This window comes from Alligator sinensis, unplaced genomic scaffold (assembly GCF_000455745.1).
Source record: "Alligator sinensis unplaced genomic scaffold, ASM45574v1 scaffold872_2, whole genome shotgun sequence".
Lineage (NCBI taxonomy): Eukaryota > Metazoa > Chordata > Crocodylia > Alligatoridae > Alligator > Alligator sinensis.
The window spans coordinates 609,427-635,406 of NW_005842132.1; the positions used below are offsets into that span (position 1 = coordinate 609,427).

Genomic DNA, 25,980 nt, shown 5'->3' on the forward strand with positions numbered 1-25,980 from the left:
GGTTTTATAGTGGCTCTAGATGTCCTGAGCTGAGCCAGCTCCCTGAGGGTGATAATGGGCTTCTGAGCAAGTGGAGCAACGAAACGCCTGGTAACGGGCAGATCCGTGGATCTGGTCCATCGCTGGGCAGCAACCGTTCGTGACTTCAAAATACATATACGTTCCCCTCTGCTGAGCAGATGGCCTGATGCCCCCAAAGCAGCCTCCCCGGTGGGAGAGGATTGCTGAGCTGCAGTGCAGTCTCATGGGAGCTGCACCTGGGGAGCCCGGCACTGGGGGGGAGGAGGTCATCACTCACCCTGACGCAGAAACCTCTACCAGAGCACAGCTTTGCACTCACACCCCTGGCAATGCTTTTACACTCACCCTGTGCTCCCTGCGCCCAGGTGCAAATAACAGCTCAGGCTCCCAGGCTGCAGGGGATCAGTGCCCTGTGCTTTCATCCCACGGTGACAGGTGTTGTATTGAAACCCCTGGTAGATGTGGGGGACATCACTAATCTCAGTTAATTCTGTTCCTGGTGGAACTGCTTTACACTGACACCAAGGTAAAGGAGGCACGGCTTTGGCAAATCCCCACAAAAAGGCACAAAATTCCCTGAATAACCTGAACGTCAGGAATAGCACTGAGATACTTTCAAAGAACATCAAGTCTTTCATTCTGGCATCATCCTGCACATTCCAGTCCCTCCATTCACTTTACGAGGGGTATCGGAAACTGTCTGCTTCCCCACTGCAGACTTCCTCGCTGTCAGCTCACAGTGGGTACGCTGCTGCTGTCATTGCCACCTGGATAAAACTGGATGGAGATTTGCTTTAAGCCCAGCATTTTGCATTCCACATAGTAACTCACCCTGAAGGTTTCCAGAGCCCACTTGCAGTATGGTGAGGCTAGATTTGGCAAAGAGCTCAAGTGTGGCACCCAGAAAGGCTCAGCACTGACAGTCTAATTTTTCTAAGTGAGAAGAGAGCTCTTCTGAAAAACTTGGCTCTTAACATAACCAGCGTCAAGTAAAGCACTGCAACAAGTTACCCAGAGAGGTCGGGGGATCTCCATCCTTGGAGGTTTTTAAGACCCAGCAAGATAAAGCCTTGGCTGGGATGATCTAGTTGGGGATGGTCCTGCTGTGAGGTTGGATAAGAGGACCTCCTGAGGTCCCTTCAATCCTCATTTTCTGTGATTCTATAAATTGTGTGCCGTGCTATATAGACCTGCACTTTCGCTGATTTAATTTTGTTTCTCGTCTCCTCACTTGGGTACTCAGCATCTTGTGGTCAGATTTGGATCCAGAGTCAAATTTTTGTCCCCCAAATCCGGACAGCACAGCTCTGCTGTAGCCTGCGTCTCCTCCTGCAGCTTTGCAGCATGCTGTTAAATGGCTGCGGCTTTCTTCCCCAGAGATGGCTGTGTTTTAGGGGCAAGTGAAGTCATCCCGACACAGAAGCTGGAGATCAGTTTCTGAAGAAGCCGAGATCCTCGAGGATGGGTTGCTTGTAAATGTAATGGGCCTGAGTCTTGCTTCTGCTTTCAGGTCCCCTGGTGTAAGACTGGCATTACCTCGTTAGTGTGTGAAAGGGGCATTTGGCTTCAAGGGGGTGAGTGTAGTGAATTACTCTCAGATTCCTACCTGCCAGAGGGCAAATTCTTTGCAGAGGATGGAGATGCCCAGCTGATGCTTCCAGGTGGAGCCACTGGCTGGGATCAGCATTGCTTTGGAGATGAAGATCAGCCGATGGCAAGCAGCTCTCTGCTGCCAAATTCCCGGCTTGGACTCGGGTGCAGTTCTGCACGGCTCCCCCTTATCTCTCCGGGCTGCACACACAATGCCTTTGTTAGCCCCAGGCTCCAGCTGCGGGGAGTTGGGACTCCAGGCATGTCAGCAGCAGGGCTGTGGGTATGCAGGTACCTGTGGCAAGGTGCCTCAAGGTAGTTAGCATCTCTGTTTCTCTCTCTGGCCAGGCCTGGCTCCATCCTAGCTGCAGGGAGCAAATTCAGCAGTGCCATGGGCAAATGGTTGAGGATGGGTGGTCAGCTCCAAGCAGCTGTTTTGGCTCAGGGATACCTAGTGCCTCAGGGCAAGGGGCAAGGGGAGGTGTAGGGGCAGGGGATGAGCCTTGGATACTCAGGTCCTAGTGCACATCCAACTTCCGCTCTACTGGCTGGATACCCATGTCCTAGTGCACATCCAGTTTCCCCTCTACTGGCCAGGGTTGTCTTCCTGCTGTCTCTGTACCAGCTCCTGACCCCCCCATTAGCCAAAGGGTTTATCTCCTGCGGTGCAGGAGCACGGAGAAGGGAAGTTGCTTTGGGGTCATAACAAACCAAACATAGCAACAGCCGCTATCTAGAGAGATACTCAGATACCTACAGCGTGGCTGGAGCATGTATATATAGATGGAAGGATATTTATATCTGGAGCCTGAGATGGCTCAGGGACCAGTAAGTCCCAGCTCACAGGTAGACAGGAGAGGGGTGTGAACTACTTAACAGGTAGGCAGGAATGCGGTTGGGGCGGGAGTAGAAGAAACTCATTTGTTTGACAGAATTTCTTTGACAGCAGACAGGATCTTTGGCTCCTGAAAGGACCCTTTATCTCCCTGCCGTGTGATCTCCCATCCTGGGGCAGGGAGGGGCCGGTGCCTGTGAGGCACCTGATAATGAGGAGGACAAGAGGCTCTGATATATCAGGTCATCAACCACTCCAGCCCCCTTGGAGCAAAGTCCCCAGCCCAGGGTGGAGGGGGACTTCATCTGACAGTCCAGCCCAGCTGCCTCTCCTGCTCCTTTTGATAGGGATCTTGAATGCAAATGCCTTGAATCCAGGAGGGGGTCATCCAGCTTCATCCGAGTGGCTTATAGCAGGCCCCCGGGCCATTTGGCTTGGCTGCAGCCACATATAAATTGCAGCCTCTGCTATGCCCTGCCCTTCAGGTGCCAGGAGGAGGAATCCAGGTGCTGCTGTAAGGAGAAAGCGTGGTTCCCAGGGAGGCTGCGGGTCTTGCATGCACTCTCCTCTCTCCCCTGGGAGCCAGGGGCTTCTGCAGCCTCTCCCCAGCCCTTATCTCTTGTCATGGAGCTTTTGCCCCACTGGTTTCCTTTCTGCCTGTCCTTTCCTTCTCTCTGTCTCTGCTCTCAGTCCCAGCGAGTCAGCCATGCCCGAGTGTAAGCAGAGAGCATTGTCTGTGTGCGGGGCAGGAGGGGCAGCCGAGCGGCCAGGCTGGAGCCCCCCACGCAAGCCCAGCAGGAAGGGCAGCTTTCCGGGGCAGGGGTGGGCGGCCGGCGTCCTGTTTCGGATGAGCGGCTCTGGGGCCGGGGGCAGAGAAACAGCTGCCCTGCCCCTTCTCTGCTCTCCCGCTTTCCTCCCTCATTTGATTCAGTCCCTCCTGTCCCTCCATTCCCTTCTCCACTTCTTCCCACCCTGCCTCGTCTGCTCCCTTTCCCCTCTGCCGTTCCCCTTCCCCTCTGCTTTGCGAGCTGCCAGAAGGCGCCGCTCAGAGCGGGTCGCTGGGAACAGGTGCTCCGGCAGCCGGGTTGGCAGGAAACCCAATCCCACTGGCAGGGCTGCCTTGCTGACAGGGCATCGGTACATCCTCCGGGCCCGGGCACTGCTACCTGAGCCAGGGCAGCTGCATGGTGCCTTTGTGGTGATCAATCAGCTTCCTTGGCCGGAGCAGCCCCGCAGACATCATCTGGGTTGGATCCACATTGAGACTCAGTCGTGATGGCACTAGTGCAGGTCAGGCCTGGTGAAAGGAAGGGCTCCTTTCCTCCCACTCTGCTTCTCTCCCAAGTTGCTCTTCTGCTGCTTCAGTGATACCAACATGTAGCCTGGGCCCTGGCTCTGCGGTCCCACATCTCCTGGGAGCAGGGAGCGAAGGGGGTGAGAAGGAGAAGGGGGTAGAAAGCCGGGCACATGGCTGGAACAAGGGAGAGAACGGAGAGGATGGCTGGGGTCAGAGCAGGAACCCCAAACCCTCTCATCTCCAGTCTGTTGCTGTCCACCTCTTTGTCATTTGTCTTGCTAACCTCTATCTCTGCTTGCTGTGAGCTGGCTCTGCCTGTCCCTCTCTCTAGATCTGTACTTCGTCTCCCTCCTTTTCTCTGTCTATGCTCAGGGCTGCTTGGCGTAAGCAGCTGTAGCCCATTGAGGCCAGCAAGGCAGGCTGTCATCTAGCCCAAGTCATAAAGCCAATGGAGCTACACCAGTGGGATCCAGTGGAGCATCTGCCCAGGACTGTTTGCATGAGAATAGTCCCCAGAGGATCCCCCCCATCAGGGTCAGAGCTTCACATACGCGGCACTATTCCCATGCAGCGCAGTGGACAGCTTCTACCCAGAAATAATTATCCCTGAAAGCGGTGGCTTCTCCACCTTACCTGTGCTGGCCCCCACATTTTGATTGAGCTGGGATCCTGTTCCCATTTAGCACTATGAGACATGGCGGTTGTCGTGCCCTGGCACCAGGGCCGGACACAGGCATGGGCAAACCAGGCGGCCCGAAAATGGTAATTTTTTTCTGTTGTCCGATTATTATTATCATGATCTCTGGTGAAGGGGGCCCCGATACTAAAAGTTCGCCCGGGGCAGCCAGGAGTGTAGGTACGGCCCTGCCCTGCACTTACTCATGTTGCTCAGGCACGACGGAAGTTGATGCAGGATGTAGCAGGTCCACATAGCAGCGATTGCATAGATCAGCCTCAGGCATGATGTGTAGGTCTGTTAGAAAGCAGGACTGCACCGCGCGATGGGTTTCGGTGGCATTTGGCCTGGAGATTGAGGCTAACGTCTTTGAGGCCGCGACAAGTAATGAGAGTTTTTAATGAGTTGCAGGTTATTGGGGGCTCGCTTTTATGTCTGGCTTGAAAGAGAACCAAGTGGGGACTGTCATCTGGGATCTACTTCAGGCTCCTTTCTGAATTTGCAGCACCACTGCCAGGAGCTCCTGTGGTTTCCTAATGTCGGTCTCTTCTCTAAGCACCGAGATGGCTCAACCCAGCTGTGCTGCGGAGAGCTGGTGAGATCCAGGCCTGAAGTGGTCGGACTCCGGCAGGAGCCTGCTGCTTTCTCCACCTCTCGTAGACCTTGTGACTGTGCTGGTTTTCATTTTCCTCCCCTCACCCAGGGAGTGAGTCAGAGCGAAAGCAGAAGCTGCTGAGCTTACGGAGGGTGAAGCCAAGCAGAACCAGCTGAGCTATTTTAAAACAGGCCTAATTTCCCCCTCCCCATCTTGCCGGAGGGGCCTGGCCTTGTGCTGTGGCTTCCTTCCCCCCTCACCCCGCTCAGCACCCCGTCCTCAGGTGATCCGCTCAGGAATTTCCCAGGGGGAAGAAACAGCATTCGCTGCTTGCCCCCACCCCCTGTTTCTTATAAAGCAGCTGCTCGGACTGTCATGGGGTTCATGCATCAAGGGCTGGAGATTCCTGGGTTGTCCTCAAGACACTGGGAGCCAACTATGATAGCAGCCTGACTTTTGCCTCTTGCCGTCCACCTGCCCTCTCTCAGCTGCTACGTGGATGGGAGGCTCGTTGGACTGGGGTCTGGCTCTTTGCTCTTGCCTGCGGACAGCACCCAGCACCATCCCACCCCAATCTTGGAGTCTCTGCTGCTGCTGCAATAGTCACTCACAATGATGAAGGTGTCCTGTGAGTACCAAGAAAGGTTCATAGTTTCATAGATGTCGGGTCGGAAGGGACGTGAGCAGATCATCGAGACCGACCCCTGCCTTGGGCAGGAATGAATACAGGGCTCATATGACCCCTGGTAAGTTTAAGCTCATATGACCCCAGTTAGGTAGTTATCAAGCCTCCTTTTAAAGACCCCTAAGGTAGGAGCCAGCACCACTTCCCTTGGAAGTTGGTTCCAGATCCTGGAAGTAGTGCCTCCTGATGTCTAGTCTGAACCTACTCTCAATCAACTTGTGGTCGTTATTCCTGTTTTTCGGGGTTTGCATTGACCCAGCTAGTTAAGCTTGCCTGAGATAGGTGGCTTAATACTTGTAAGGTCCTTTCCAGCCCCTAACATCTATGAATCGGTGCAAACCCTGGTTTCCCTCCATGGTGCCAATCCTCTCTGCACTCATTCTCTGCTCTTGTATGTGGTCCCATAGGCTTTCCAGCACTTCTAGTTGTCTTTGCTTCTGTGGAGAGCCCTGGCACTACCCAGTTTATTTCCCTGCAGCTAGATGCACAGGTTATGTTCATGAACATGTTTCTCCAGCTTAGGCCTTCTTTCTCACGTGCTCTCTTGCCTGTGCAGCATCACCGTATATAGCCTTGAAACAGCTGCATCTTCCAGCCCAGAGGTAGCTTCTGGTCAAAGCCAAGGGAAGCAACTTGTTTATAGTTTGTAAAATGCTTTGGGGGCTTTGCTGGGTGGGAACGTGCTATTGGCTGTCACAGCTGCTTTATAAGGCTTTGCCTCTTGCCCTACATCTTATGTTCAGGATTATTGGTCCCTACTTGCGTAAGCCAGGACTTATCCACATTCAGCCTCATTTGATTAGTTCCAGGCCTCTTTGCTAGCATCTCTTGATCCCTGCTGCATGTATTTCTGCACTTCCCTTGGCTCAACCACCCCTCAAGACTTAGCATTGCCTTACAAACGTTGCTAGTTGGGTTGTCTGCCGTTTTGTCCAGGGAGTTAGCAAAAGTCACCTAAGCAAACTGGTACGTGCTACCCATCCCAGGGCGACCCCGCTGGGCACCTCTCCCCTCAAAATGGCCTACGAAGCCTAACTAATTACCTTCCTTTCCCTATTCAGTAGCTGACTTTTGATCCATGTAATCATATTTCTGTCCAAACTGGCTTGATTTAATTTCCCCTGTAAGATATCCGGTGGCTGTGTGGATATGATGCCTTGTTGAAACCCGGATATATTATATTTGCCATGTCCCCTTTGCTTGCATTTGTGTATTACCACTAAACAGAAAAACCCTTTGTCTAGCTATGCTTCTGCCTAAGTGGATCCACATTGTTTATATGTTTCCCCTTCAAATATTAGCTTCATAACTTCTAGCAAAGGATGCAAGTTAATGAAACACCAACAACCCACTCATCCAGGGGTCAGCAAGCTACAGCCCACAGGCCAGATCCAGCCTGCCAAGCAGTTTCATCTGGCCCGTGAAGCCTGGACAGCATTTCGGTGGTGGGGGGACACAGCAGCAGGAGAAGCAGTTGGGTGCCTCGGACCGGGGAGGTTTATTTCAGCTCACCGCTCCTAAAAGGCGGCTGACCCCTACACCAGCCAGTGCCAAAAAAGGCCTTCCTGTGTTTCTCAGCTTGGATTTTCAAAAGCACGTCATGATTTTGGGGGGCTCAACATGACGTGTTCAAAAGAGGGGCCGGGTATGTAGTGCTGTCAGATAATCAAGCCCATTCAAGCTCTTTCAGGCTGGAGGCCCCATGTCATTGCTTCAGATATATTAGGTCTGCACCACATCACAACTGGGATGTGGACCTGAGGTCCTGCTGCTTGTGGCTCGTAAGAGACGTTCGTCCTGCCTTGCTGGGATGGAAAGCCCTTCCCCTGGAGCTGCTGGGTGCTGTGTGCTAGTAGTGTTGTTTGAGCCACGGGGGAACAAGGTACAGAGAGGGGAAGTGACTTATCCTTGGAGTTGGGGGCAGAGCAAAGATCAGGACCAAGGGACTTCGTTCTCATTTGCTATTCATGTTCTGGAGGGGCTGACAGTGAAATCAGAAGCTCTGGATAACGCCTGCTTCAGTCACCCAGTTAATGAGGGCCCTAAACTTCTGTGAATGTGTGACTCTACAGCAGGTTTTTCCATCCAGAAAGGTCCCAAACCATCTGAACATAACAGAAGCAGCTAAGAAGGGAGGCAGTATCAAAATTGGGTGCAGAATGGGAACTGCTTCTCACACTCCCTTTGGATTAGAGAGAGCGATTCATGCCCCACGAAAAGGCAAAAATAGGCAGCTGCTTAGGGACACACGGTTACACAGCACTGGTGTCTGGGAAGAGCTGGGACCAGTGCAAACAGCAGAGCATCCCTCAGGGAGACTGCTCACCCCAAAGGGAATCTGGCCCCAGGACACTGATCTAGCATGACAACCTTTGCCAAAGAGGCCATGGATGGCCCAGTAGATACTAGTGCAGGGAATGCCAGAGGGCGAGTCGAGACACTGATTCTCAGCTACGCTAAAACCTTTTTTCTGACGCGCTGCCAGTGGGAAAGGGACTTGCAGGGTACAGAAAAGCTCACCTGGGGAAATCCTCCATACAATCAACAAGCAGATGTGGATCACTGCTAGAGGCATGTGGAAAAGGGAGTCGAGAGCCCTCCACCCCTACCACACCAGCCTGCTCTGCAGTGGGCTGGGGGGTCCTTTGCAGCGCGATGCTCACTTGGAGCTCCAGTGCGAGGCCCTGACTGCTCCTCACACCATAAGGAAACTCTTCGTCTTGTGTCCCTAGGGGCACTGGTCCTTATGGCATCCCTCCCTCTGTCTTCAGTCCCTGCCATCTCAAGGAAAGGGTCTGCTTTAACAGCCCTGCACCGTTCCTCTGTCCCCAGCAGTGAGGTATCGCAGTGCAGTGGCTTGTGGTCTGATGGTCAGGACTCCTGGGTCCCACTTCCAGCTCTTAGTCTGTCTCCCTGTTTATCACAGGCCAGTCCCTTCTCCTCTTTGTGCTACTCTGTGCTCACCTGTAGCTGTCGCAGATGGGCACCTGTCCAAGAGGACCGACGAGGTATTGATACTCAGCTCTTTACAGTTATTAGGGCCCAGGTAGGGCAGCTCCCTCTGGAGACCTCTCTTCTCTGCAGGCATCTTTAGTGCTGCTTCACTGCCCCTCAATGGGCTCGCATCCCCTTTGTACGGACAAACAAGGGCCCTGTCTGTGTCTGGCTGCGTCGGCCTCTGTCGCCTCGCGCTGCCTCTCTCCCGCCTCCAGATTCTGGTGCACGGGCTCGTTGGACAGAAGCGGTATTGTGCGCCGCGTTTCAGAGCTAAGGTTTCACTCCGCTGCCGGGCCTTAATGACTCCTGATGGTCTCATCGCCTCCCCCCCACAGGCCATCTTTCCGAGAGCTTGTCTGGGGAGAAGGGAGGCTGAGCGTGGGCTGCTCCGGGGCTGGACGGTCAAACCCCTGCCCTTCTGTGTCTCTCCACGAGGCTTTTTCTTCCAGCTATTCCCTCTTGCATTCTTTTTCTCACATCTTCAGTCTCTCAGATGTGTTTTTCTTCTATCCTTTCCTTCTTTCACATTACCAGGGGTCTCACCATGGCAGTAGGCGATTTCCCTGAAATCCAGCTGTGTTTTCTTGTCTCTCTCTGCTGGGTTCTCTCATCCCCCCACCCTTCCCTTTTTGATGTTGTCCCTTGGCCATAGTACTTGAGTTTCTCTTGCAGAAACAGAGAAGTCACCTGGAGAGCCTACATGCTCGCTTCCTCCCAGGAGAAACCAGCTCATTGAGATCATGAAGGGTTAGGATCTGGAATTGCCTCCCTGCAACACTGCTGTGCCCTGCCTTGTCTCTTCACCCCCTGCTTTCTCTTCCTCCTCCGGTGCTGGTCCATCTCTGCATGGCACGCCTGGGACTGTCGGTCTCATGCCAGCTGCCCAGACCAACCCCACTTTGATACTTCAAAGAAGAGTGAACTCGTCCGAAGAGCCTGACATCTGAGCGCGTGTAGGACGTGTGCTGCCATCCTGCTCTCCCCACTGAGGAAAGGAGAGAGACCAAGGCTGAGACTGAAAGTGGGCTCCTTAGCCCATGTTAGATCCTGCATGGCAGTGAGCTCTCGGGGAACCACAGGGCTTTTGCAAATCAGGCCTTGCTTATATAGGTGGGTAAAGGACAGTGAGACTGAAGAGTGCGCAGCAATTTTTAGCTGCATCTTGGCCAAAAGTCCCCTCGCCCAGAAAAATCCCCCTTCAGTTAGTCCTGAGCACCCCAGGGTGAAGAATCCCTGGGCTGGACGACTGAGGACCCTCCTTCCTCGCTACCGCCCCAGCACAGCAGTCACTCGGATGCCTTGCAAGAACTGGGTCCCTGGGGAAAGGTCCCTGAGAGGCTGCATCCCCTCCTGACCTGAGCAAAAGGGTCCCTCCACTCCAGGGCCTGCTAGAGGAGGTGACAAGGCTGGTTAGGAAGGGAACCAGCAGTTCAGTGAATACAGCCTTGGACTAGGACCCGGGAGACATGGCTGCAGCTCTGACTTGGGTGATCGTGGGCAAGTTGCTTCCCCTCTTGGTGCCTCAGTTCCCCCCAGTGTAATAGGAGGATGGTGATAGCGACTTTGCATTTAAAGTGCTTTACGATCTACTGAAGTGCAGTGAGTATTATGTAACTGCTAAGGGTTGCTATTATTTATTCCAAGTCCCTTCCTATGAGTCATTCCAGATCAAGGGGGAAAGGTGAGACATGGCAGTCGCCTGGAATTCAGTGGTTTGTTGTGTGTTCAAAGGAATGGGTTACCGCTGAGCGGAGAGCTGTGGTTGGCGTGTTTTCAGAAACACTCGGCTTGAGAGCAGGTGCCTTTTGGCGTGTGGCATCTTACAATGCGGCATATTGTTCTTGTGGGTCCTTTCTGTAGAGGCCCAGCCCAAAGAGCCCACTTAGAGCTGGACTTGGTGCTCGTCGGGGTTCGGGACTCCTGGGTTGTGCGCCTGGCTCTGGGGGGCAGCTTGGTTAGAGAACCCCTGGGCAGAGAGCTGGGGGCAAGCACCTCCTTCCCCTGGGTCTCCCTGGCGCATCAGTGACATGGGGATAATGCACTCTCCATAATCCGATGCATTTAAATTGTGAGCTTGTTGGCACAAAGCCTGCCTCTTCGTATCTGCAAATATATCACCTTGTGCAGTAAGAATTCCAAACAACGTACCTGCAACACCTTATGTGGCATTTTTCATCAGGGTTCCTCCAGACAGCGCAGCAGATAGAAACCACATCACCGGGGACAGTCCTGCGACCCTCCTATAACTCTAGGCTCTGAGTCTGGCCAGGGAGCTGTTATGAGGCAGTTATTTGTGCTGTGGGGCCCAGGGCAAGCCTTTTAATGCCCTGTGCCTCAGTTTCCCCTCTGCAAAATGGTAGTAATATGACCCTCCCTGCATACAATGTTTGAGATACTTGGCTGCTGAGTGCTAGGGCAGGGCAGGGGGGTATTCCTGTGGCCGAGGTCCAGCGGCCACCTGCCTTGTTGTGGTCCTATCCTTTTCATCTCTCTCTCTCAGCCTTTTCTCTGTGCCTCGGGAGGGGGTGTGACTCAGCCCACGCCAGCACCATGGCGTCACGCATCGGCCTGCGGATGCAGCTCATGCGGGAGCAAGCCCAGCAAGAGGAGCAGCGGGAGCGGATGCAGCAGCAGGCCATGATGCATTACATGCAGCAGCAACAGATGCCAGTAGCACCCACACCGGCCATCAACACTCCAGTCCCCTTCCAGTCGCCGCCATCTGTGCCAGGAGAGGTCTTAAAGGTACAGTCTGCGCTGGGTCGGTGTCTTGTCCCTGAGGGGGCTCATGTTGGCAGTAGTGTGTGCCAGTGCTAACAGGTGTCCTTCCTAGGTTCAGTCATACCTGGAGAACCCCACCACGTACCACCTGCAGAAGTCGCGGGACAAGAAGGTCCAGGAGTATATCTCCGAGACATACGGGAACAAGTTTGCTGCTCACATCAGCCCAAAGCCTCCCCCAGCCGCCTCGCCTGGGGTGAGGCCCAGCCATGTTATGTCATCTTCAGCAGGCAACAGCGCTCCCAACAGCCCCATGGCGATGCTCAACATTAGCTCCAACCCGGAGCGGGAGGTAAGGCAAGGGCTGGGAGTCGTGGAGCAAGCAGGGTGAGGAGGGGAGAGGAAGGGTAGAGTAGAGAAATGGCATGTGGTTGTCCCAAGTCTCTTCAGCCAGGATGGACACTAGGGAATAGGGTAGAAGCTCTGGTTGGGGGAGCTGACAGCTATTGCAGTCCTGGCATCCCCCAGCATGAAGTGCTCTAGTGAATGGTGATCTGCACCCTGGCTGCAAGGAGGCAAACACACGGCCCAGTCTTGGCCTCTCTCGGCAGTCAGGAGCAGGGCAGGAGAGCTGGGCTGTGCTGCAGAAAGTGTTGTAGGAGGTAAAGGACTTCTGGGATAGGCCATCATCGAGCAGGACAGAGCTACTCTTGTCAGAGTTAGGAAGTCACCCACTGAGCTGCAAGAAACTTCTCACTTTGCAAGAGACTTTTGCCCAGTGATGTCACGGCCCTGGCTGTGAGACTTATCGCAACGCAACTTTGTCTTTCAGATAGATGAGGTCATTGATGACATCATGCGTTTGGACGATGTTCTGGGCTATATTAATCCAGAAGTGCAAATGCCTAACACCGTGAGTGTCTCGTTCTTGTCTTGCCCTGACTCTGGCGATATCGGAGCTATCCTGCTAAGGGACAGTTAGAGCAGATGCACTTCTGCAGTCCCTGGTGACTGCTGTGGTCCTGGGGTGAGGGGTAACTGAGCTTCTCTGGCCGAGGGGAAGCTGCAGAGGGCCTGCTGCAGACAAGATGACCCTATTCCACGCAGACCGTGGGTTTAATTGTCAGTGGCTCTGCATCCTTTACATTTCTCCAGCAAGGGGGTTCCTTCAGTGTTATGTATCTGGGGTAACTGGTCCATGCTGCCATTGGTCACCCTTGGCCATGAGACCCATGGCTAGGCAGAAACAGCATAGCTTGAGCATTGCCCACTGCAAGAATGACCTCCTGGGGCTGTGCAGAGCTGAGTGTAAGTTAAAAATGGCCACATAGGCTGATCTGAGATGCACCAAGGGGTGGGCAGATTCCTGGCTGCCCCCAAATTAGGGGGAGGATCACGGGAAGCATAGAGCCAACTTCCCCTCTCCCCGTCCCAACCCAGTTCCCGTCCTGAGCAGAGCTCGGCTGGGATGGAGCAGAGGGCCCCATCTCTCCAAGGGTGGCGACCCAGCATCGATTGCTGGTATTGACTGTCAAAGCCATAGCTCAGGCTTTGCTTGCACAGCCTGCGTACGTCAGTGCCGGCTCCTGCCTGGCACGGCGCCATGTACTCAGTGGGAAATCATGCATGATTGTGTGTGTACAAACTGGCCGCGCCTCCCTCCCACTGTGTCAGCCCTGTCGTTGTAGTTGTTGTTGCCGCATAGTAAGTCTAGTCTGAGCTAGCTGGAGCCTGCGCTGGAGACAGTAAACATTGGACTGGCCTGGCGGGTGAGGGAGGAAGCAGTGAGGTACCTTAACACCTGGCTTCTGGTCTCTGAGCTTCCTGGTTAGTAATGAGGTTTCTGCGGCCTGCCCAGGAGCCGGGAGGTGTAAGATGTTAAGATTATAGATTTCTTCTAAGGTCAGAAGGGACCATTACAACCGTCTGGTCTGGCTGCCGGCATTGCATAGGTGGGAGGCTCTCACCCCGTGAGGCTTGTGTCAGAAATAAAAGATGATTAGGGGGAAAAGCCTTTCAGTCTTGATTTCCAGAAAGCAGATCCTGGTATGTGATGCCTCTCCTCCCCGTTTCCCCCCACCTGACACGTGCTCTCAGCACAATTCGGACCACGTGAAGAACAGAAAGTTGTTGCCTGAACTCCACAATTAACAGAGAATTGCCAACTATTGGCTTAGGCACTGGAGTCTCTTCTTCATTCAGCCACTGTGTGATTATGGACAGGTGTCTCCCTGGACACCGTTGCTGTGCCTCAGTTTCCCCATCTGGGACAAGGCTACCTCCATTCCCAGAGCTTGCTGTGAGGCTTATGTAATGTGCATTGAGCTCCTGCCCTTGGCTGTTGCGGACACCCCAGCCAGCAAAGGATAGATGGACCGATTGATGTGTAGCCACCCCCTCCGCTTCTCTCGCTCTGTGAAAATGAATCGCACAGCAGTGCAGCTTGTGAGCACTTCCCAAACACTCAGGCTGGCTGCTTCAGTGGGGCCTCGGGGAGTTAGCGCCTGATTCCCAGTGAAAGCCAGTCTCTCCATGAGAAGATCCCAGCCTGGTGAATGAATCCTAGTGCTTGTGGAAGGCATTTCCTCCACACACACACACGCCAAGCACTGTAGGAAGATAAGTAGCTTTCTCCCCGTCTTGCAGCTGAGGAAACAGGTGCAGGGAGGAGGTGTGAACAGCACGGCACTCCCAGACTGCTTAGCGAGCTGGTCTGGCATTGCACTCCTCATTTCCAGGCAGGGAAATTGAGGCTTAACTGGCTCCCCTCAGGTCACATGGATAGTCAGTGTTAGAGCAGGGAAGAGACCCCGGGAGCTGCCAGCCCCTTCAGTGGCACCTTCAACCTACTGGTCTGCGTTGCTCTTGTGATCTAGAGTCTAACTGTCCTGATAAAACTTTCAAGCTTCCCTCCTCCTCCTCCTCCTGCTCCACATGGACCAGAATTGACCAGTCACGTATCCCCTTGTTTTTCAGCTGCCGATGTCCAGCAGTCACATGAATGTGTATAGTGGTGACCCCCAGGTGACGGCCTCTCTGGTGGGCGTCACCAGCAGTTCCTGCCCTGCCAACCTCACTCAGAAGAGAGAAATGACAGGTACGTCTGAGGACTCACATGGCTGCCAGTGCCTCGGTCAGGGCCGGATCCTGCTTTGACTCTGGTACCGTGTGGGTGATGGCAGAATGCAGCGCAGAGGGCTCAGGGTTAGGCCCTCGGGGGCTGTGTGTTACCTGTACAGTGTGTCTTGGACACATGGCTCCATCACAGATGGGGGCCGTTTACCATGACTTGTTGGGTCTCTGTTACAGATGCTGAGAGCCGTGCCCTGGCTAAAGAGCGTCAGAAGAAGGACAATCACAACCTGAGTAAGTGGCTGGTTCCTTCCCACTGCAGGTCTGCGTCTCCCTCACTAATTCTCATCAGACCATTCTTTTCCTAATGACCTTCATGCTCTTCATCTCTTTGAATAACAGTTTCTACCTCAGAGCTCCCAAACCCACGCAGTCTCAGCCTGGTGAAAGAGAGATCCATATGGCTTATTGGAGCCTGGCTCCATTTAATCCAAAATCCTGTCTCTGACAGTGTCCAACACTAGATATTTCAGAAGAATGCAATAGAAACATTATTATTACTAGTACCGCTACTTATTTGGTCTTGCGGTAGTGTCTAGAGGCCTTTGGTCATGGACTCAGGATCCCAGAACAATGAGGTGTTTCCAGAAGCCAGAGAGCTTCCAAGCTGAGTCAGATGATACGGTCCATGCTGGGCTATAATGGGATTACCTGTTCTCAGGGGATGTTCCTTCGTGATCACTGTCCATTAGAAGTTAGCTAGAGCCCTGAATCATGAAGGTTTGTATCCCTTATACATCTGCACCCTTTCTAATAGGACAGGCTTTTCTGTTTGTTTAAATATTTCATTCCCTGTTTAAAACATGCTTAGTTCCTCATCTCTGGGGTTTCCTGTGATAAACAGCATCTTAACTCTCCTTGGTCTTACCTAGACCCTCCTGTATCACCCAGTGCTCTGAACCGCCTGTCTCCCATCAGTTGTAGCCCTACAAGCTTATTTTCCCCAACGCCTGTTTAAACCACCTACAACGCATCCTCGAATCAAAGCCATTTCTGTGCTACCGAAAACCTCCTCATATATTTTGGACATTGATTCCCAATTGCTCTGGATTTATGGAATCAATCCTGTGTGAACTAACTCCAGGACTGGCCCATCAGCGTGGCTGGATGATGCAAATAAGTCAGCTCCTGCTAGTCCTTTCATCCAAGGCCTGCTGAGATGTACAAGGCAGAAGACTGTCCCTTAGGAATGGGGAATTCATGCCATTAACCTGAAGCAGGCTGGGGTCAATGGGGACTGAAACAATGACCAAACTTCAGAGCCTTGGGGCCTTTCTCTGTAGCTGGTCCCACATTCCCGAAACTTAACCAGTGTTCATCTTTCTTATCTCTTTCCTTCCTTGTAGTTGAGAGAAGGCGAAGGTTTAACATCAACGATCGCATCAAAGAACTTGGAATGCTGATCCCCAAAGCCAATGACCTGTAAGTATTGCGAAAAGTGACAGTTTCCTCATTTCTGGGCTGCCTCACAAATATTTGACGGGTGCACAGCAGAGGAATGAATAAGCATTGTCCCAGGTGGAGAAGCCAGGTGTTAAGGGGGGGGATGAAATTTGGCTTTGTTCTACACACACTTTGTGGATCAGTGTAAGGGTGTCAGTTAGCAGTTTGACCATTTGCACCAATATAATGTTATCAGGAATATGTTGCAGGGTGGGGACCCATGTGGCCTCTCTGGGACTCAGTGCAAGATGGAAGTCTGCCATTGGGATGAAGATTGTCCAGTGGAGCATTTATTCCAGGGAAATGATTAATATTTAGGACATTTAAAATGTGATCATGCAAAGTACTTGAGAATTCATTGGGAGAGCAGTCATGTCCTGGCCACAGGATGGACTAGACATCTTGCTCAGCTTCCTGGTAACAGCAGGTTACTCTTGTGACTGGGCAGATTCTGTTTTACACAGACTCCTGTGGGAGGTGTCATTCCTTTGGCTGATCTGCCAGTGGCATGGGCAGGCGCCTGGTGCAGTGTTGGCATCCAAATGATAATTCAGGTCATTAAACTTGCAGGGGGCTTTGCACTAGAGCAGGTCTCTTCAGGAGGCATCTGAGGCTGGTTGGGAGGTGCAGGCTGTCACATCTTCTCCTTGCCACACCCCAGGGATGTACGCTGGAACAAAGGGACCATCTTGAAGGCCTCTGTTGACTACATCAAGAGGATGCAGAAGGACTTGCAGAAGTCACGGGATCTGGAGAATCACTCTCGGCGCCTGGAGATGTTGAATAAGCAGCTCTTGCTCCGTATCCAGGTAGGTCCTCATCTGCCCTCATCAAATCTAGCCAGGGAAACATGTCAGCAGTTTTGCTTCTCCCCTTTCCTAGAAGATTTGGTTTAGGTGCTTTTCCCTCTTTAAGACTGTGAAACTTCAGAGCAACTTCACTGACATCAGTGCAAGTCCCTTCAGAGTTACAGTGGCACAGCAGAGATGGGACTCTGGCTGTCTGAGCTGCACATGTACCCATGACCTCAAAGAAGGTTGGATCTAGTGAGAGTCCCATTAACTTTGGTGGGCTTTGGGTCAGGCCCATAGCAAGGCTGCTTGGTCTAGCTATAACTTGCTCCTGATCAAACTTGCTGCAGATCTGATCCCACACAAGCTAGTTCAACAAGCTAGAGTTGGGGATGGTCCTGCTTTGAGCAGGAGGTTGAATTAGATGACCTCCTGAGGTCCCTTCCAACCCTAACTTTCTATGAGTCTATAATCAGACTTGCGGGGAAAGGTTGAATGACCTAGGGTTATTTAGTAGGGCTGTGCGAAGCTTTGGGTGGCGATTCGATTCAGAGGAGATTTGACTCTGAGCTGCAAGGAGATTTGACTCTGAGCTGGTAAATACTAGGGGAGGTGGGGCTGGGGGAGGGGACCATGGGGGGACCCCTGCTAGCCCTCCCAACCCCCCCACTCTCCTAAAAAAAGCCCCGACTCACCGGGTACTGCCAGGTGGAGGGGCGATCCTTGCTGCCCCCCACTGCCCCACACTGCATGGGGGGCTCTGCCAGAAGCCCCCTGACCCTCCCCCTGCTCCCCCATGGGTGCCCCACCTGGGCCAGCTCCAGCCCATGGGGGTGATAACAGTCTGCAAATACCTGAAGGATGTGATTACAAAGATGGAGATGAGCCTCAGGGGATAGGACTAGGAGCAACAGCCTCAAGTTGCAGTAGGGGAAATTTAGGCTCGCGATTAAGAAGAACTTTTTGACTATAAAGGTAGTCCAGCATTTGAATAGGTTACCTGGAGAAGTTGTGAAATCTCCATCCTTGGAAACTTTCAAAAGCTGGCTGGGATGGGTTGTCAGGGCTGATGCTGTCTTGAGCAGAGATCTGGACTAAATGACTTTGTGAGGTCCCTTCCAACCCTACTTTTATGATCCTGCTCACATGAGGGGTCCCCATTGACATCAGCGGGGCTGGTTGTGTGAGCATGGTTACCATGGTCAGCCAGTTGCCTAGGGCTCATCAGGAGCCGGCACATCTTGCAGGAACTGGAATAATGAGCTGTCATGGGTGATATCATACGTGCCACAAAGGATACGTGCAGCCCAGGGTGTGCCCTTGGGGGCAAGGCTCACTCTATAATTAGCTGCCTTGACTGTGAGCAGGATCCTTTGGACCAACAGAGCATTTTCATGCTGGGTTTCCTTATGGTAGGCTCTGAGCTCATATCTGGGCCCCTTAGAGACATCTCAGGGGTGTAACTATGGATTCAGGAGACTAGCAAGACCTTCAGACTGGAAAAGCCTAACCTGTGGCTTTGTGTGTGCCCAGTGCCTCTTGGATGGGGGATCCTCTGTCTGGCTTTGGCAGGCAACCTCAGTCAGCTGGCAGTAAAGCCCAGAGCCCTGCAGCCAGCCGTGTTTGCCTTACCTTCTCCCTGGATTTCTGCCCAGTGTGTAGTTTGGGTTTATGAAATAACAGTGCTGACAGAGAGGGAAGCCTGTTAGAGCTCAATATTGGCAGTGACGTGGTTTTTGCCTCAGCCTCTTCCTCAATTTCTCTTTTCCTGTGAGCCTCTCTCTGTCTGGCCTTTTATCTGTGTGGTTTCCTGCCACTCCACGCCTTTGCCTCTCTCAACCTCTCCTTATACTTCCCTCTGCATCCCCTGCAGTCTGTACCTCCCTGCCTTGCCCTGTCACTAGCTTGGTCCCCAGGATGGTTACTTGCTGCAACGCTGGTGTCCCTTGCCCTTTGTTTTAGGTGGCTTTGCCATGTCAGGTTGGCTGCAAGGGCTCCCCACAGAGCATTAGTGTAGGTGAGATGGTTTCAGCTCCCTCCCATTCGGTTTATGTCTCTGCTGCCTCAAATAAGGATTCCTGGCTTGCGTGCTCTGCCCCACAGGAGCTGGAGATGCAGGCTCGCATCCATGGGCTGCCAACCTCCTCACCCTCCGGGGTGAATGTGGCAGAACTGGCTCAGCAAGTTGTGAAGCAAGAGGTCAGCAGAGGAGAGGATGGGTCGACAGAGCCTCAGCAGCGTCAGCCGCATCCTGACCAGGAGACACAGCCACAGCCATCCCTCCCGCCACCACCTCAGTCTCCTTACCACCAGCTGGACTTTACCCACAGCCTGAGCTTTGACGATGGCCCCAGCGGGTTCCATGACCAGCTGGACCCTGGCCACAACGCCTCCTTCCCTTCTCTATCCAAGAAAGAGCTGGACTTGATGCTGATGGAGGACACCATGCTGCCCCTGGCTTCTGACCCTTTGTTCTCTGCCATGTCTCCCGAGGCCTCCAAGACCAGCAGTCGCAGGAGCAGCTTCAGCATGGAGGACACAGACATGCTGTGACGAGGAGCCACTCGGACACTGGGGAAAAGGACTAGGAGTAAGGCCTGTTTGTGAAGACACATCCTCACCCAGGAGGCCCCTGATCAGCACTTGAGTCTACACCTCTCAATGCAAGGGTGGTAGCAGCTCAAAGGTTTGTTGGGAGAACAAGACCTTAGTTGCTATAACTACATCTTGCCAACGTGCCATTGACTGAGCAGACCTCCTTGGCTTGCCGTGGCATTACAGTGTTGAATGCAGATTGACAGCACCGCTCCAGAGAGCAGATCCTCAGCTGCCTTGCTTTTCAGCTAAACTCCCTGCAAACCTCGCACCCTGCAAGGGGTGGAGGCTGGAAACCAGTGTGAGGAGTCCCTCTGAAGGGAACAGGGGGGCTTTGATGCTCAGAGCTTCCCTCTGTGATTGTCCATCCATCCAGGCTTTGGCACAGGAACCTGTGCCCCCTCAAAGTCTTCCCAAGCCCTGTATGCTGTTCCCTTCTGCTGCTGCTGGCAATGGCTGCCTCGTGGCACCGTCCCATGTTGGGATTCCTCTTCCCTTCCCAAGCAGGGATGCCTAGTATATCTGAGGGGAGGGCATGGTGCTCTTGGTCACCAGGGTGCCTGGAGGCACATTTCTCAAGGTGCATTGGATAAGAAATCGGGAGGGAGAGGAGGGGACTGATCTGAGTAAATTCTCTAATGGTCACGTGCATTTTCAAAGTTGGGAGCCCTGACTTTGAGAACGTACTTGTGATGACTGCCAAGGTACCGCTGTGCTGGGCCTATCTCCAGTGAACCCCTAAATCTCAAAGCGCCGTTTGGTCGAAGCCACCAATGTGCCTGATTTACAATGAGAAATTGCTGAAGTTATCTGACCCTGGCCTTTGGTTCTGCACCAGCACTGGTGGGTGCCCACCATTTGGCATTCAGTAATGCCTAATTTAGCTGGCACTCTCAAATGTCACTTTAAGATTTTGGGTTTCATGTGAACTGAAACTTGGAGGGGTGGGAGGGTAGGGGGGTGGGGGGTGGGGATGTGTGTGCAAACCTTCACGATGAACCAAAACTGCAAACAGGCTTTTGCCTTCGCCCCTGTGCACTGAAACCCCTTGGTTTTGGGCAAGAATCTCGCTCCCATTAAACTGTTGCCAAAAGCTAGCAAGCCAGAAGGCAACTCCTAACTTCTAAATAACCAGATCAGATGCCCTCAGTGTACACCTAGACCCCTTCTTCAGCTGAGACGCTTGTTGAAGTCAGTGGGCCACATCCTGAATGGCTTGGAGTGCCCTCTGCTTCCCCTGAAATCAAATAGTCTTGTCTTTACCAAGGTATGTTCCTTTGTTGTCTTTTCTTGTCCATTATTCAGGCAAACCCCCCCAGAGAAGCCAGTGGGAGATTTTTGCCTGGGTAGTGGACCTCTGGGATGTTCTGACCCAAGAGGCCTATTGATGCCACTGATACTTGGAAAAAGCCAGGTGCCCTGGATCGCAACACCCTCTGGTGAAATGTCCCTGTGATAAAATTGTTATGCCCTAGCAAAGGCAGCCAGGGGTGGAGCAGGCTAGATGGAGAGTTTGGGGGGTGAGGGACGGTTAGGGAAGATGGTGGGGATTTTAATCAATGTAGTTTTGAGCTCTTTGGTCCATAGATGGAATTGTTCATGCTCCTAGAACGCGGGTCTAGTGCATCACACGCCCTTTCCCTTTTCTTAGCTCTTGCCCACAAGGCTGACTCTGTGGAGGAGACAGGACCTCTCTTTGCCACTAGTGGAAACTCAGTGATGGCATGAGTGATGTGGGAGAAGCTAGAACCTGGTGTTCAAATCTCACGTGGTTCCTCATTGGGAGGATGATTTGATGGTTGTAACAGTTACCAAAATCTTAGCCACAGCTTTCTGCCTTGGGTATCTAAGAGCAATTTCCTCTCTCCCCTTCCCCTTCCTTCCCAAGGTTGTTCATTTGGCCTGATGATGAGTGAAGCCACCAGGGAGTGTCTTTGCACGGTTAAGTTGCTGAATGGTATTCTGTTTCCTCCAGACTGTGACAACAGCGCACTCACGAAAGGAATTGGGGTGGAGTGGAGAAGGCAGGGGGAACGCTTTATTTAAAACAAAGCACTGCAATTGCAGTATTCGGTCCCAAGAGTCTGAAGGGCATGGGGGGAATCCCTTTGTAATAATATTGCTACCTTAAACTCCGGTAACTGTCCAACATGTGGCGGCAAGGCTCGGCAAGCTGTAGCGTTTTAGATTCGTTCCTGGAGAATACTACAGTTCATAGCAATGAGGCCAAGCTGAAGAGTCTGAAGTTCAGGGGCATTTGGATCAATGGTTGTATTTTATTCTCCACCTCTAGCTCCGAGCCTGTACTGAGAACCTCATGGATGGGACCCCTGCACCCGCAATAGTGTGATCAGGATATACAGTCATAAGGGAGAACTCAGCCTGCCGGCCCACTAAGAAAAGAGCTTGCTATCAGTGGGAGAATAAGGACCTGGGGGGAAATGTGACTGCAAGGCACCCAGGTCTGTGTGGGCAGCGAGGTGGTCACAAGTGGATGGACGTCTGCTTAGGTTGCAGTGAGAAGTGCCAGTAGGCAGTCAAGTCAATGAGAAGTACCAGTAAGAAGTCAAGTTTGCATGTGATGATAGAGACAGGTGAGAGGGTGAAGGAGGAAGAGAGAGTAAGCAGCATTTTCATTTCCTGAGAGGGGCAGTCCCCAGCCCTGACAGGAGAGCCAGCACAAGCAAGAGGAAAGTCCCTCACTTATGTTGCCTTGCTCACATATTAGTGGTTTAGCAGGAGGGAGAAGGACTAACTATTGTTGTGACGGGGAGATAGCAGGGGGCTTTTCTTGCACACATTGCTGGCTGAAGTGCAGAGGTTTTGGCAAGGAGGCAGGATTTTGGGTTGGTCTTTAAGTGAGACAGGCCTGTGGGCAGGTGTCTGGGAGTGGTGGCTGGCTGCAGGCATGTCTGTATTACACCAACACTTTGGCTTCCCTTACGTGCCATTCCTGTGTGCCTGTGAATAGTTCTTCAGAGCAGGACTACACAGCTCTGTTGACTTAGTGCGGGGATGCCTACATGGCAACAAGGCAGCCCCATGCAGATACCAAGCTACTTCTGAAGCCACTAGCTGAAATACCAGAAGCAGCACTGCTGCTTTAGCCTGCTGCCCCACTCAGCCTGCTCTACTGTGTTTTTCAGCAAGGTCCTCCTTCAGAGCTAGCTTGGGTGTCGTGGCACGGCACGGTGCCATGGAGGTGTACCCTAAGTATCGGTTTTCTCCAGAGCAGCTACCATAGACCCCATGGATGCTACAAGTGTCTGTGTAGTTGTACTCCCTTGGTGTACCATGCTGTTGTACTCCCTTGAAATTATGGGTGAGCATAAGGCATCCAGTGCAGCAGAACCAAGGATCATTTGAGACGTGTTAAGTGCTTTTGATGCCCTGTACGTTCTCGGAGCCGTGTGGATGACAGCTGAGGTCCAGCAGACGCTGGACTCGCAGCGTGGAATCGATGTGGCTAAAAGGCTCCAACAGGTAGCGACGAGGGAGTCTGGGAAGGCTTGGGGAAGTATTACCAAGGAGTTATAGCAGGAGGGGTTGGTGGAGCCATGCCCCATGGGACAAGAGCCAGGGTCCAGGATACCCTGATGGTGGCGTGGCCAGCTGGCTGAGAGGAGCCTATGTAGGCAGGCCCAGCGTGGTTTGCAGCTCCGACCTTCCCGTGAGGGCTTAGCCTTGCAGAGACTGCCCAATTCAAATCCAAAGCTCTTTCTGTGTTTATAACTGTGCACTATATGCAGCATGCTTCAGCACACGCAGGATACAGTATATAGTGTGCATTAGGCCGTGTGCTTGAGTGGCCGTGGGACACGGTATATACTAGGCATGGGCACAAACAGGGCTCTCCAGCACGTCAGTGTGAACCGTCAGCCTCTTTTTTTTTTTCCCCCCCTTGAGATCTGGAACCGTTAGTATACCTGCAGCCTTCCTGTCATTGGCTAGGACAGGAAGCGATGTGATCCCATGTGAGATTTTTCCCAGCAGTGTCTTCAGTCATGTCAAAAGCCAGGATGAGAATGTGTGACATCTTAGGATTTCTGGGCTGACGAACCCAGCAGTCTCAGAAAAAGTACGTGAAGTTGTGATTTTTGGGTGTCCAAAGAAGGACACCTGAAAGGAACTAGATTTTCAGGCAGTGCTGGGCAACCATCCTCTGAAAATCAGGCCTCTTTAAAGTGCCTTCAGTTGGGCACCTAAAATGACTCGTTCCTTTGGAGCATCTTAGCCAGAGAGACTTCTTGAAGTGCCCTAATCAGCAATCTATACCGTGGCGCAGTGTGCTTGATTGACTGTGCATTGCAGTGCGTGCTGTATGCGACACGGAGTCAGTGCCTACCCCATACAGCCCATGCTGCACGCAGCTCATGGCTATCGGGCGTGGGATATCCCACGCCAGGACCCCCTGCTTCCGCCTGCGTGAGTGGCAGGGTGTTTTCCATGCTGTGAGGTAAAATAGTCATGGATTTTTTTTTTTTTTAAATCTTTTAGGTTTTTGTTGTTTTTTTTTTTTAATGCACTGTGTTTTGATTAAAAAATTTTACTACTGTTTTATAAATAATTGTACAAAAGAATGAACTGGAATGGGTAAAAAAAATTATTAAAATATATTTATTTACAACCTATCAGCGAATCATATTTTTTTTTCCGGGGGGAGGAGGGCAGAGATGACGACAGTCCCTTGCTTTCCCACCGTGTCTTTCATCCCAGAGATCTCCAAGCGCTTGGTTTAGGCAAAATGGTATCTTTATGCCCATTTTTCAAGTGGAGGAAGCCGAGGCACAGAGCAAAAAAGTGACCTTCTCAAGGTCATAGGTGGCCAGGATATTTTTAAAAGGGCACAACTGGAGCTGGAGTTTCAGCAAAGCTCAGCTCTTAATTTAATCATCCAACTAAGCATCGATGTTTTCAAGAAGAGCCTGTTTCGGGTGTGGAGTTGTGCTGACAATCTGGCCACGTGAAGGTCACCAAGGGGGTACTGTTGGCGTCTAAAAGACATGGTTCTTGTGTATGTGCCTAGATGAAAGCTCTTAAGTTTCTGAAAGTTTGTCCCTTTCCCTGTCGTTTTGAAAGACCCCAATTCTGAGTCTCCGGTTCTCTGGACATATTGCCTGTTGACAAGCCAGCAAGGGAGACGCTATAAAAAATCTGCTTGACTGCCCTAGAGTAAAAGAGGTAAGTCAGGAAAATAAGGACATTGCAAAGAAGTTAAACCGGCCTGACCTGGAATATTGTGTTCAGTCCTGGTCACGCTGTATGAAACGAGATACAGCGGGGCTAGAAGAGGTTCGGAGAAGGGAGGGGAAATGATCAGAAGTCTAGTGAGGCCTGTTTAGGAAGCGAGATGGAGAAGACGGGACCTGGCTGGCTTGCAGAGGAGATGACCCAAGTGCGTGAAATAAGGACTGAATGAAAGAAGATAAACCGCATGTTCCTACTCTACCGTTCTCGTCACGCAAGAACAAGCAGCTGTTGACAAGGTTTGAAAGGTAGCAAACCGGGCATTGGTACAAACAAATGCTTTTATTTTTTAACATGGCCCATGTTTTAACCTGTGGAACTCATTGCCAGGGGGGACTGAGGCTGAGAAGGCCTTGTAGAAAGAATAAATCAGTATTATACTGACCCACTTGTTTACACCTCCTCTACCCTGCCTCCCGCAGTCCTGCCCATCTGTGCCAACTCCCCTAAACGAGGCAATGTACCCATTTGAGAGCAGCCTTGAGCACATACCTCAGTGCTGCCCTTCTTTTTGGGCATTTTTACTGAGCTGCTCCAAGATGGCAACATCACCCCACTTCTGGGATCTGGTGAATGGGGGAGGAAGGTGTTTCCTGGCAGCAGTGCAGACATGCTTTTGCAATTATGTAAGATAAGGGATCTGAAGGCTCCTGGTTCAGGGCATAAGCCAGCCACTAACAGCTCAGGGTCAGGCAGAAACCATGCCTTCTTTTGAAGCGTGGCTGGAGACGAGATGCCAATCTAGGCTTAGTCTGGCACATATTGTCTTTATTGACTGGGTGTTGGAGACCTGACCACTGTTAGTTGTAGATACCTCTGACTTCAATGGTCTCGGGGCCTGCCTTGTAAATTGGTCCTCCTTCCTCTTGCAAAGAGGACAAATGTAAGGGGAAGGTTCTGATGCTGTTCAATTCAAAGGTGTCTGATGGTACCTGGGATCCCAACCCTGAGACCTCGGGTCACGTGGATCCTGGAGCCTTCATCCACAAACGTGACCCCGAGTGCCAGGCAGCGCTGGTGGATAAGCAATCTACCATATCCACGGTCCAGGCCCATTTCACACACATAAGATAGACATTTCTTTTTGCCCCTGGATGTGTGTGTTTGCTTCGTGCTGCTGTCACTGAGCAAACCCCACACCCTTAGTATAAAAGGGGCGATATCACTGCATTTTAAACAAACTGCACAAGGTGGCACTGTTGGCATGGCTCTTCCCTCAGCTCTGGAGCTTGGAATAAGGAAGCCCCGGGATAGGATGGGATGGAAATATAGTCATTTTGCTCAGGCATGGGGTCTGCGTAGTGACCGTCAGTGAGAGGACAATAATCGCCAATTCCTTTAAAGACTCCCAAAAC

General features: G+C 52.2%; 1 protein-coding gene across 3 annotated transcripts in view; it reads left to right on the plus strand.

Annotated features, from left to right (window-relative positions):
- The window catches only part of TFEB (transcription factor EB), a 34,141-nt gene extending 13,824 nt beyond the window's left edge, over positions 1-20,317 (plus strand). For all 3 annotated transcript variants that reach the window (XM_025205814.1, XM_025205815.1, XM_025205816.1), the window contains exons 2-9: positions 11,197-11,441; positions 11,530-11,769; positions 12,250-12,330; positions 14,394-14,514; positions 14,727-14,783; positions 15,896-15,971; positions 16,654-16,801; positions 18,887-20,317. In XM_025205814.1, the coding sequence (XP_025061599.1) occupies positions 11,197-11,441; positions 11,530-11,769; positions 12,250-12,330; positions 14,394-14,514; positions 14,727-14,783; positions 15,896-15,971; positions 16,654-16,801; positions 18,887-19,336 (1,418 nt within the window). In that variant the 3' untranslated portion in view covers positions 19,337-20,317. The remainder of the gene's footprint in view (positions 1-11,196; positions 11,442-11,529; positions 11,770-12,249; positions 12,331-14,393; positions 14,515-14,726; positions 14,784-15,895; positions 15,972-16,653; positions 16,802-18,886) is intronic.
- Positions 20,318-25,980: the final 5,663 nt, after the last annotated feature.